Source organism: Neodiprion lecontei, chromosome 7 (assembly GCF_021901455.1).
Source record: "Neodiprion lecontei isolate iyNeoLeco1 chromosome 7, iyNeoLeco1.1, whole genome shotgun sequence".
In the NCBI taxonomy this organism is placed as follows: Eukaryota; Metazoa; Arthropoda; class Insecta; order Hymenoptera; family Diprionidae; genus Neodiprion; species Neodiprion lecontei.
In genome coordinates, this window is record NC_060266.1 from 4,890,786 (window position 1) to 4,903,510 (window position 12,725).

At 37.1% G+C, this 12,725-nt stretch overlaps 1 protein-coding gene across 3 annotated transcripts in view; it reads left to right on the forward strand.

Moving 5' to 3' along the window:
* The window catches only part of LOC107221772 (Y+L amino acid transporter 2), a 39,104-nt gene that overhangs the window by 8,940 nt on the left and 17,439 nt on the right, over positions 1-12,725 (forward strand). For all 3 annotated transcript variants that reach the window (XM_015660896.2, XM_015660895.2, XM_046745523.1), the window contains exons 3-4: positions 177-423; positions 11,649-11,774. In XM_015660896.2, the coding sequence (XP_015516382.1) occupies positions 177-423; positions 11,649-11,774 (373 nt within the window). The remainder of the gene's footprint in view (positions 1-176; positions 424-11,648; positions 11,775-12,725) is intronic.

The following is a 12,725-nucleotide window of genomic DNA, read 5'->3' on the forward strand; positions in this document are numbered from 1 at the left end:
ATCAGACCAAACGATACAAGTGTAGGCTGGTTAAACATCCGATTACGAATCTCGTCCACTTGTCAATTGCTCGATAGCCGCTTTTAGCTACCTACCAATAACTTTCGTTCAACTACACGAGTTATGCGCCATGACCTGTGGAAACGGAGGATTGATAAAGCGTCACGAATTTTCAGGTTGGCGCTTATTGCTACGCTGAGCTGGGATGTATGATAAAAAAATCCGGTGCCGATTACGCCTACATCATGCAGACTTTTGGCCCGTTCTTGGCCTTCGTTAGACTCTGGATCGAGTGCATGATCGTCAGGCCTTGCAGCCAGGCTATAGTGGCCCTGACCTTCAGCACTTACGTCCTGAAGCCCATATTTCCGGACTGTGATGCACCGGCCGATGCAGCTCGCCTGCTTGCAGTGTGCTGCATCTGTAAGTATCTACGACCAGTTTCGAACCTCGGTGTTAATTTCATCCGCGCCACATTTCCTACACACCGCAATTTCCGCGTCATCTTCGATTCCATCGGCGAATAGACCTCGGGTTTCATTCCAGCAGTCTTGTTTGATCCTGCGAGGCTCTAACCTCTGACATGGGTTCACTGTTCGCTACTGAACTACCTTGCTGAGGTTCTTGCTTCGTTACGTTCCCTTTAGTATTGATCTGGTCTTTAAATAACCCGAAGCTTCGAAGATTTATCGACATTTTCCACCAGTCTTAAGTCACTACGTCACACTTTACACCTTGCCTCGCTGCGTGGTGACCGTGACGTGATGCAATGGTCTCCTTGTTCCCGACAATATGTAATCTAATGTCAAGTTCACTCTAGATTAGTACAAGCTTCAGACGATCATTGAACTCGGACTACTTGCATGAGTTTGGACCTCATTCCTAAGGTGAACGTTCCAATTCTTGACCACTGATATCAAATTTTAAAATTGATCAATATTATTTTTATAACGTTCATTCAAGTCAGTAGTGTATAATGTTATATATTCCCTGTTGAGAAGTCGGTAGAACTACTTTAGGATTTGAAATTCGTAAATCAGCGCATGGACTCGATGTGAGTAGCGGGTAAGTGCTTTCTGAAGTAAAGAGATTAACAAATTGGTCGTTTTTCAAGCGCTTCTCATCTTTAAGCAGTCTTCAAAGAAGGTCTCAGCCTATCGACTGACTTTTAAGCTGACTCAAGCTCGTCTTGAACGTAAGAATGGACTGCGAATACCGGTTACATGGTCGAAATCGAGTACTTTACAATGACTTCGCTACATCGTGGTTGTTTTTTTTTTCACCCTACTTACGGTCCAGTAGCATTTTCAATCACTCGTTTTTTATCACCGATATTGAAAAGATGTTCTCAGAAATACAGTGCCTCGATATTTTCCAAAACAGCCTTCATTTCTTTTAAATTAAACCGTGTGTGTTGGAAAATATTCCTGCGTACTTTTTATCCAGTGAAAAGACACCTTCGTGATGGTAGAATGTGGAACGGTTTTCACTGCAACGTCAAAAGAACGAACCAAGAAAACTGTGCCAAGGAAAAACTTGACGAATAACAAACATTGCCTATACATTCTGCGTTTGAAAGCTTACCACAGAGCAACGGCGAGACAAAAGATCGACGTTAGCTACTCTCCGGAGAAATTAGACCGCTAATCACTTCCTTTGGTAAGTCCATAGTCGTCTGGTTGTTATCAACCTGGTGATCGATACAGCCGTGGACTTTGGGTTAGCTCACTCGTTGGTTTTCCGCCTTGGCATCGAGCCAAGAAAGAAAAACCACCATCGAAAGAGGCTTTCAGCAATCGAAGTCTGCCTGGTCAGGTTCAGCTAAACCTGCGTGACCACTGCTGGAAGCAAGATATCGAGCAGTGAGTGTTTGCCATCGAATGTTCCCTAAAATGGTCAAATGGAAAGAGCAGTGAGGGTAAAAGAACACACTGCGTGTAGTCGTCATCGTAGCTCGATCAGTACGAAAGTCCGAAGAAATCGAACTTGATCGAATCATGAACGTCACTATTGGAAACGAATGTCAGATACTCGGACCTTTAACCTTCGTTCGACTGTTTATTGATGACTTCATGTCAACCTACTGTCTGTGACCTGATATTCTGCACTAAGAGATTGCGCACGATTAAGAATGAACTGATATGCGCATTTTCTATTGATCAAAATCCTAGTGGAGTCAATTTGGTGCCAAAAATAATTCGAGAATAAGTTTACGGTGTACTGCTTTATGGAAAGCTGTAAAGGAAGACATCCTTCGCGAAATTGTATGATTGACGTTGGAGGTACCAGTGTAAAGATTTCGAAGCTTCGTAGAATTGAGTAAGAAATATCCTCTGCCGTTTCGGAAACAGGACCAGAGTGACGATAAACGTACGTTATATTTTCCAATGTGGAAAACAAGTTCGTTGTGGATCAGAGTCTTGGCAAACACTGAACGTCTGCAAACCGGTTACCGTTTTAGGACAATTGAAATCTATTTCGCTATTCAGGTCGATTGAGTTTTCGACAAGATCAATTGAATTCCGATCCGTACAGTGTCCTAATGCAGAATATGGTTGATTCTTAACGAGAAAACACGTTGACAGTGTCATTGGCTTGAACCAAGTGTTTGTGGTATGGACTGATCGAGGACACTGACGATTCAAAATTAAATGAATGATTTTCGATCCACGATAATTTAATCGGAAGAGAAGATTCCTCGCTTTTAGATTCTGTCTTTTGTTCACAATTGTGCCAGGTTTCTTCCAATGACTTTCAAGTGTGTTTGGGAGAAAATCCGCCATTCACCAGAAAGATTGGTCGTAAGAAAAGAAGACTACTACAAGGAACACTTGTTCAAATACTTGTTTGCTTGAAACAGTTGGGCAATCGCATCTGTCCTGAACTTGTGCAGTATTACTCCGTAGTCACGTGACTCTGACTTGGTGTAATTACGTAGCTCTTTTTTGAAGGTCTTCGAATTTTCTTATTCACACGCGAATTGATCCACACCATTAACCTTTTGTTGCACATATTTTTCCTGACATGCGATTCTCTTGAAATTTTGCATACATGGGTTCTTGGGGTCGCTGATAACGAATCTGAACTCGAAATTCGAACATTCAAAATGGCGGATCCAATATGGCGAACATAGATTCAAAAACTTATTTGATTTTGATAAAACTTTACGTTACACGGTTTTTGGAGTCACTGATTACGAATCTAAACTCAAAATTCGAAAATTCAAAATGGCGGATCCAGTATGGCGGATGTAAATTCCAAAGGTTATGTGATTTTGATAAAACTTCATATTATACGGTTTTCGGGGTCACTGATTACGAATCTGAACTCGAAAATTCGAAAATTTAAAATAGCGTATCCAATATGGCGGACAAACAAAAACAAGTAGAAATATTTTGAAAAAATTCAGTAAAATTTTTCGTCGTTTATTAAGTTTGTGTCAAAACTGACCTTCGGATTATCACGATAGATTTGCAGAAAGTCCTTTTTTTCGTGGAAAAGTAGGAATTTCGACCATTTGTTCAGGTGTGCTACTTTTGCAATGTATAAATCAATAAATTTCATCTTTTTTGTTTTTAGTCTTGGAAATATTTCAGGGACCATTTGGAACCAAAAATGTAGTTTAATAAATAAAAAGCTGCGAACCAAAGAAACGGTTAATCCAAGGGTTAACCAGTAAACGAATGAAAGAACTGGCGCGGCAATTTTCTTGAAAAAATTCAACTCGTTCCCATTTACTGATCAGATTATTGACACGGTGGAATCAATGACGTCCGGCAGGCTGTCCATTTACGAGCAATCATATTTGGCCTTGATAGCCTTGGCGTAAGGCTTCCCAGTCTGACGCTTAGGTTCTTCAGCGAAAAAGATCGCCACGACAAAAGATCGTCTGACGCAACAACAATGAGAATCTCGCGAGACGGTGTTTCGCATCCTCGTTGTTCCTCCGGCCCTCCCAACTCTGGCCTTCCTCCTTTTCACGCTCAATGCTCGGCGACTCCCTGCAGAGGAGACGCTCGTCTTCTCTCAGATTATTAAATTACTTTAGATTACACTCGTGCCAAGATTGCCGTCAATAATGATCGCAGGCTAGTTGACCGTCTGGCGAATTCCTCCGTCCGAGACTCGAAATTTCTGCCAACAAACAGACGCAACGAATCGGCAAACTGTGATAAACGAAATATCTTCCGGACAGAGAGAGAAATTTCTAGTTATGTACGGAATGCGGTCTTTGACTGAAAACTGATGGAAAAATAAACAAACGGTATTGAATACTTTGCGATAAGATATGAATCGGAAGAAAAATAAGCCGCGATGAAGATGATAAGAAAATTAAATTTGAATAATAATAATGCCAGAAAGTTGTCAATTAGTTGTTTGAGCTGAACATTGTTTAACAAATCCTTGGGGAATGTTTTTATTTTGTCATGCGATATGAATTCGTTGATTTTTCCGAATACGCGTGAATTTTTAAAGAATTTTGTCATTGTCTTGAAATTTCCGTTTTCGAAAATTTGTAAAGACTGTGTTTACGAAACTATTCGTTCAATTCCTCGGAAACTTCTTAAGTGTGATGTTAAACGTTTGTACAAAAACTTATCCAAAATGTTCGATTTTTCCTTCATTTTTCAATAATTAATATTTTCGAAAATGGAACTCTCAAAACAATGAGAAAATTCTGAAGTAGTTAGTATTGAGCAATCAACTTCATTCGCAACGTATTTCACAAACCGATTGCTTAAACTCGGACGTATTTCCCCTGGCTGGATAAATTTTTATCTTAACAATGAAATCTGATGAAAAGAGAACGTCGTGACTAACGTGAACCACTTTTCTTCGAAGAAATCTTACCGAGTGGTCAAAACGCTTCGAGTATAAAATTATACCTATACGTATAACAATATTACTAACGCGTCACGTTCAACGGCCCTGATACTATTTCGAAACGGTCAATTGTTGCTTCACACGAGAATGTCGCGTGAGATATAACGTACAAAGTTTGTACGCAATATTGTTTACTCGTGAAACAATAATCATGGTCAAGAAGTCCGTTTGATATTCGTAGAACCGTGAATATCGCTTTTTTAATCTTCACTTCTCTCTCGCTTCGGCAAATTAGGACGTCAGAAATGTTGACCGAATTCAGGCAGCGTTCTTACAGGATCCTTGCAGATGAAGGCCATTGCAGCCAGTTACACGATCGATCAATCAATCGTTAATCAGACCGTCGCAGAATTTCCAATTTCAGTTTATAATGAATCGCTGATTATCGTGGCTATCGTCTAATCCAACCATCTTCAACGTTTTCGCGTATCTCATACAAAATATATTACAGGGTTCATTTTTTACTGTTTGAAAAACTAGCCCAACTTGCATCACCGAAGTTTATAGCAATACATTTTTTTGCGTCTAACAATTCCGCAGTTGACTGTTCTCGTATTTTATCCGAAAGATTGATCGTCTCGGTGAAATTTGGATAACAGTTTTTGTTCCTGTTTCGTTTTCGGTACTGATTTTTATGAACAATGATTAATTCTACCACGATAAGAAAAAAATAAACCGATATATGTATGTAAGTCCGTAAGGTGTACACATAAAAACAAATAAACAATATTGCAATAACTGGTAGCGACCTATAAATGTTTTCCTACTCCGTCCAGGTTTTACGACAGTTTAATTTTCTTCAGTATTTGTCACAAATTTTTGCGAATGGCAACTTAAAAACTAAAAAATTGTTGATAAAGAAATTAACCATCCTATTATAGCAATAACCAGAATAACGCGTGCAAAACTCTTGGCCAAACAGATAAATTTATTTCGCTATCAATTGAATCGTACAGTCATTTTGTGGCGTATGAGTGAAAGAATGGGAAACACCAAGTTTTTTTCCGATTTCATAAACTTCAAACGAAATGCTGCAAACGTAATGCGGTGAATAAAAACTTCCATACTATTCTCACAGAATATTCCAGCATTGCGATAACAAAACTGCAAAATTGAATCCTCTTCAACTCACAGATATGTAGAAAGAGTAGTTGTTACGATTTTTTGCGTGTTGGTCGAACTGTTTTCAAAATAATATTCCGCTTGTAAACTATGCTAGAGGTAGAAGAGCAATTATTATTTTTCGACAATAATTTTGCAATCCGCCAAGAAAAACAATCTTGGGATTTCCAAGGATCGACCGGTTCATGGAAGTAACAGATCGTCAAGTTTGCCGCACGTTTCTTTCTCTCATTTGTTGGTAAAGGTTTAGCAATATGGTGAATAAAAATAACAATGTCACACTCAGAAATAAATGTAGTCGTTTTGACCAAAATTTGATCCTGGAAACGAAGTCTTAGGGTTAATATACACCAGACCAAACGTTATTTTCACGTAACTAAAGAGTTTTGTTGATTTTGTAGTGCGCAGAAAACAAAATGGTTTAGTTACGTCCAAGAAAAGGTTTCGCACCACAAACTCATAGATTCTGTTGCGATTGCGAAGTCAGATCCGCGCAGTGAAATCATTTTGTAAAGATTGAAAAATGATTGTTTTATTGTTGTACCTGAAAAAATTATCGTTTGATTGTAATTTACGCTGCACGAATTAAGCGCCGCATCAAACAAGGACGAAGAAATATGCGATTGCGAATTGAGTGGCTGATTCAATTGTATCGGATCACGAATGATTTAGTTCTGCCGATTATACTTGACCGATGCCTGGAACTTCTCCTAATAACTGCTAATCTTACTTTTCTCGCGAGAAAGGATTTTCAACGCGTCACAGAAAGTATTTTTCCACCTCAACAAAATATTTTTTAGACCTACGATGTAACGTATTATTCGATGGCGTTAATCGATTAATAGCTCTCGTGATTTCGTAAATTTGATTAATCTTCATCCACCGAATAGATTTAGTGAATTGCATGAAGCGATTCAGTTGAATCTAACCGAGGATATTCAATATTTTGATGATATCATGAGAAAAGTATCATTTCGTTAAATCGTCTAAATTAAATTTCATATTTCGTATTTACAAGTATATTTTTTTCAATTAAAAATTGATTCCGCCTATTTTGTTCACGAAACAATAATATTTCACATCGTTCAACAAATCGAAATCTAGATTTCTTATCCAATAAGTACACCATGTTCAGTAAAATTCGTTCGAAGTAATTATTTGACTAATTCTGATATCTCAATACAAAAATATCGTGTCTTCTCAAAAAAATTCCACAAAATTCGTCTAGAAATTGATTTTTTTAAAAGAACAAGAACTTTTCTCTGTAGTCTCTCACTTTGAAGAGGCGAATATTAAGGCTTAAAAATTGAGAGGAAAATTTATTCCAGGTCTCTTTTATCAAAAGATTTGCAAATAGTAGAGTCAATTGCCGTGTGCATAAAAATTACCGACAGGCTTCGAAAACTTTCGGTGAACTTGTCCAGGACAATCTATAATATACGGGATAGTATTACACCGTCTAGAAAAAGCAGCGCACGGAAAAAATTATCGCGGAAGCCAGATATGCGTACGTATACCAGCAAACTATACTCAACCAGATCCAGAGACACGTATCAGGTTTTGTGGTGAGCCGTATCCCGTACACAAGAGTTTTTTCTTCCTCTCGCCACAGATTATTACGGTGTATGACGTCGCACGTGATTGCGAAAAAGGTGTTAACAATTTTTTTTCCTCGTTGTTTTTTTTTTTTTTTTTTTTATATTTATTTTCACTCGACGTTTACCAGCAGCACGTTTTTAGCATTTAATGAATGCAGGATAACGGGATTGATCTAATTGTAAGCCCAAGAAGAAGTAAAAGTATGCGTGGAAATCATTTTGAATAAAATTTTGAGCGAAAAAGATTTTCCAACCAAAAGTGAGTCTCGGTGAGAATATAGAAAAATCCGCGATGGGATGAAAATTTGTAAAAATTGAATCGTAACCGCACTGAGAGAAATTTTTATTTCCGGTTACCGCTCGGTCCTTGAATATTTTCATTTTTTACCACAATCGAAAAATATAGTTCTGGGTATAAAATGAAAATTTCTTTTCTAGCCGTTATAATATTCGATAGATATTCGAACAGTTTTTTCTTTAACGATACCTGTTTTACTCAATTTTTTTAGTTACAGTAACAAACTAAATTTTTCTCAATGCAAGTTGATGAGATAATTCGTTTTGAATAATAATATTGTAACAAAGTTGTTGATAAATTGTTTGAATAAAAATTTGTGCAACAAATCTCTGGTGACATTTTTTTTATTCCGTATAAAATGAATTCATTGATTTTTATGAATACCTATGAATTTTTAGAATTTCCGGCGATTTTGAATAATTCCATTTTCCAAAATTTTCTAACGCTTTATTATTTATGAAACTGTTCGTTCAATGTCTCTAAAAATTCTTTAGTGTAATGTTTACAAAAACCCATCCAAAAATTCAGGACCTTCGATGAATCTATCAAAATTTTTTAAATTCTCGAACACTGCTGTTTCAAAATCGCGGAAAATTCCAAAAAAATTCACAGGTATTCAAAATAATCGATGAATTCATTTTATATGGAATAAAAAAAATGTCGCCAGAGATTTGTTGCACAAATGTTTGTTTCAACAATTTATCAACAACGTTTTGGCATTGTTATTATTAAAAACGAATTATCCCATCAACTTTGTTACGATTGATTTGGATTCTCATCTCATCGAGACGGACTTTTGGTTCGGAATATACGTTCCATCACACCTGAAGGAGCCCGAGTAAGATATTTTCTATCTTTGCCCTCTTGACCTAACGACGACGATGATCGGACCAAAAGTTATTATACAACAACAGTTGTCGATTTAAATTTATACATCGGTACGTTACACAGAGACAGGAACGAATTGGTGGTATGCAAACCAGTTTACAAACGATGCGATGGATCAGAGATAAAACCGCGCTGTTCAAAGATTCTGACACTAGCTGCCGGACGTTAAATCGCTGTGGAACAAGTCAATGAGATCACGCTTGAGAATCAATTAAAGTTGTACGCCAAGCCTCCATAATAAAACCGGAATAACAGCTGAAATGTTATTTTCGTTGGTATATTCAACTTTCAATGCCGACAGGCAAACTCAGTCAAGTTGTCAACTTGCCTCGTCGAACGAAATCAACATAAACGGGAAATTTGTACTTCAGCTTGTTCTGTAAAATAAAACATACGCTCGTAAGCGTGAATAAAAATTCCTTCCGAAGAAACCGGCTGTCATTTGGAATAAATAAGTGTGCAGACTGGCTCTGGTGTATCTTCCTGATCTTGAAATTCTGAGAACGGAATTTAACTTTTCACGAATCGCGTGTAACGGCGAGAAGATGAAGAGGATTAATCGTCCTGTACTGCTTACGACCTTCCAACCTTTTTAAAGGGTTATACCCGGTCAGGAGGGCGAAAACAAGCGTTTTTTGAAGGATTTTTCACGAAGAGACGTTTCAATTTATTAATATAAAAATTTATGTACGTATTTTGGTAGCATTGACGTTCGGTGTGATATTTTTTAATTGTAAAAATAATTAATTTTAAAGCTGCTCGAATAGAGTCTTCGATTCTCATGATCGGATTTAAGCTTCGACACTTAACGCTACGAGTTTTTTTCTCGCCATTTTGCGCAAACCTCAACGTTAGACTTCAGTACCTACGGTACGAAATATTCAGGTCGAATCGGTTGAAAAGCGAAAGGTAGGCGTGTAATATTGTACACGGTACATAATTGGAGGTTAATAAAAATTTCCGATCGTTTTTACAACTCAGGGTGATTATCAATATCGTACGTGAGTGAACGTCGAGTTGTAAAATTCAATACACTTTCACCCTTTGCACCATTCTTTAAACGGACGATCGAAAGGTGCCGCAATTACTACTTTGCTCCGAATTACAACCGACACGAATGTCATTCGTTGATATCTGGACACGAACACGAGGTTGTGCAAGATTCGATCTGTCGCCTTTCTTTCCATCGCAAGGTCAGCTAGACTTTATTTTAAATATGCTGTTACAAAGGATTAAATCATCGCCTTACGCGGAGAAAAAATTTTTACTTCCGGTTACCGGTCAGTTCCTAACTAATTTCATTTTTTACCGCAATCGAAAAATATAGTTCCGGGTAGAAAATGAAAATCAGTTTTCTAGCCGTTACCGGAAATTTTTTTAACGATACCTGCTTTACTGAAGTTTTCTAGTCACTGTAACAAATGAAATTTTTCTCAGTGTGTAATCCACACCCAACGTCCAGATCGTTGGAATACCTATACGTAGGAAGACCTCGACTGCATTTCATCGATTGTGCTTTCAACGAGGCGTGGGCTGGTGGTTCTTGAGGGTGTGCACTTTGTGACGAGTGAGTCCTTCTGAACCTGCACTCGAAGTCATTAAAAGTCATTCCGAGTCACTCCGTCTCGAAACGAAATTCAAGCCTCGAGACATCGGAGGGTGTTGAATAATTCGACAAAACCAGAACCGCAATTTAGCAATAATTAGCGTTCAAGTTTATCGACCGAAATCGATGCCGGAATATGGATAAGCGAAAAATTTAACCACACGTTTCGTTTCTTATACGATAAACAATAATACTCGTCCAAGGTGGTTTTACGAACTCAGTGGTTCTGTTTCATCTATATTTGTGAATATCGTATCACTGTTTAAGAAATGTAAGAAGTTTTATCGGTGTTAAGGGTGAAAAAAAACAAAAATGAAACAATATACGAATCGACGTTTCGGCCCTGATGGGAGGGGAGGAGGGCTCTTCAGAACTAAAACAATTCATTGAACAGAACCTCGTTTTGTGAAAAGAATTGTTTTATCAGATCATATAGTAATGAAATAAACTCGAAAGATAAAATGAAGAGGACAGAATGTGACTTGTATTCCGTTGAATGAAACCGTTCTCAGTGCCGGAAGTTAAGAAAATACATCAAGACAGGTTGAAGAGTAATTACGTTGAAATCCATCGAAATAACGGTTACATACATTTTTCCTTACGTTCGATTTACTGAAAATTTTGCATAAATTGGCTTTTGGGATCGCTTATTACGAATCCGAACTCGAAATTCGAAAATTCAATATGACCGATCCAATATGGCGTACAAAGAAAAACAACAGGAAGAGAAACTTCGAAAAAGTTCTGATAAATTTTTTGGCGTGTATTAGGCTTGTGTAGAAATTATCATTCGGATTTTCATGAGGGATTAGTAGAAAATCTATTTTTTTTTTTTTTGTGGCAAAGTTCAAAAACCGACCATTAGTTTACGTGTGCTAATTTTTCAACAAATAAATAAATAAATTCAACATTTTTTTCAGACTTATAAATATTTCGGAGACCATGTGGAACCGAAAAACTCGGCAGTCTTAAAAATTTTTATTCATCTGCTTCTTTAGGGATTATTTTATCAGAGTGTAATTAAACGAAAGCGTTTCTACACACTTAAAATCTTCCTTCGTACATTTCACACGGGCGAAAAGAAAATCCCACTATCAAATTATATCAAGAATCTTTGAAAATTCATCCAAGATTCTTCGAAATTGCAAAATATATATTCTCAGTACCATGTCTCAGACTTAATATTTTACAACAACAAAATCTGTTCGATTTTGCAGGTATTGATATTTTTTTTTTTTTTTTTCTTCTCCAGGTGTCCTGGCCTTCATAAATTGCTGGGACGTTCAATGGGCAACGAGAGTTCAGGACATCTTCACGTACGCGAAGCTCTTGGCCTTGTTCATAATCATCGTCACTGGATTCTGGCAGCTGTGCAACGGTAATGATTCCAAATTTCGATAACAGTTATTTAACATATCCGATATGTCAAATGATTCCAAGCCGATATGAAATTTTGTGAAAGTGTTTCGATACCGGAACACGTACCTACGTATTTCGGTATTTGGTACGAGTATGAGTTGCGTGTAGTACGTTTAATCACGCTAGGCAGTGATTGGCGATATTACAGCGTTTATAATTAATTGATAAATAATCTATTACTGGTCGTCGAAGTCAAGTGTGACGTGTGACAGGCCGAAAATGAGGTTGAGGACATTGGGAATGTATCCACCTTAATTTAGAAAGTGCAATGTCATGTAATCGACGTTTATATATTATTATTGGAGGAGGATCGAATCTACAGAAATCGGTTCTACAGAGCTAGTATTTTACAGAATATGTTCTGAATACTCGTTTTTTACAGAAACATTTTTCTACAGAGTATTTTTCTACAGAAAAGAATTCGAGATTCACACCAGAAATAATCCTGCATAAATTATTCTGCAGAAGAATTGTTCTACAGAGGAATTGTTCTACAGAATATTTTTCTACAGATAGATTTTTCTACAGAATACTTTTCTACCGAAGAGAATTCGAGATTCACATCGGAAATAATCCTGCATTAATTATTTTACAGGAGAATTGTTCTACAGAGGAATTGTTCTACAGATAGGTTTTTTTACAGAACACTTTTCTACCGAAAAAAATTCAAAATTCACAACAGAAATAATCCTGCATGAATTATTCTACAGTAGAAAAAATTTCTGAAGAACAATTTTTCTGTAGAATTCGTTAATTATCCTACAGTAGAAAAATTTCTTGTAGAACAATTTTTCTGTACAATAAATGATCGAGGATTATTTCATATGCGAATCTCGAATTCTTCTCTGTAGAAAAATATTTTGCCGACCAATTTTCCTGTAGAATAATTCATGGAGAATTATTTCTGATT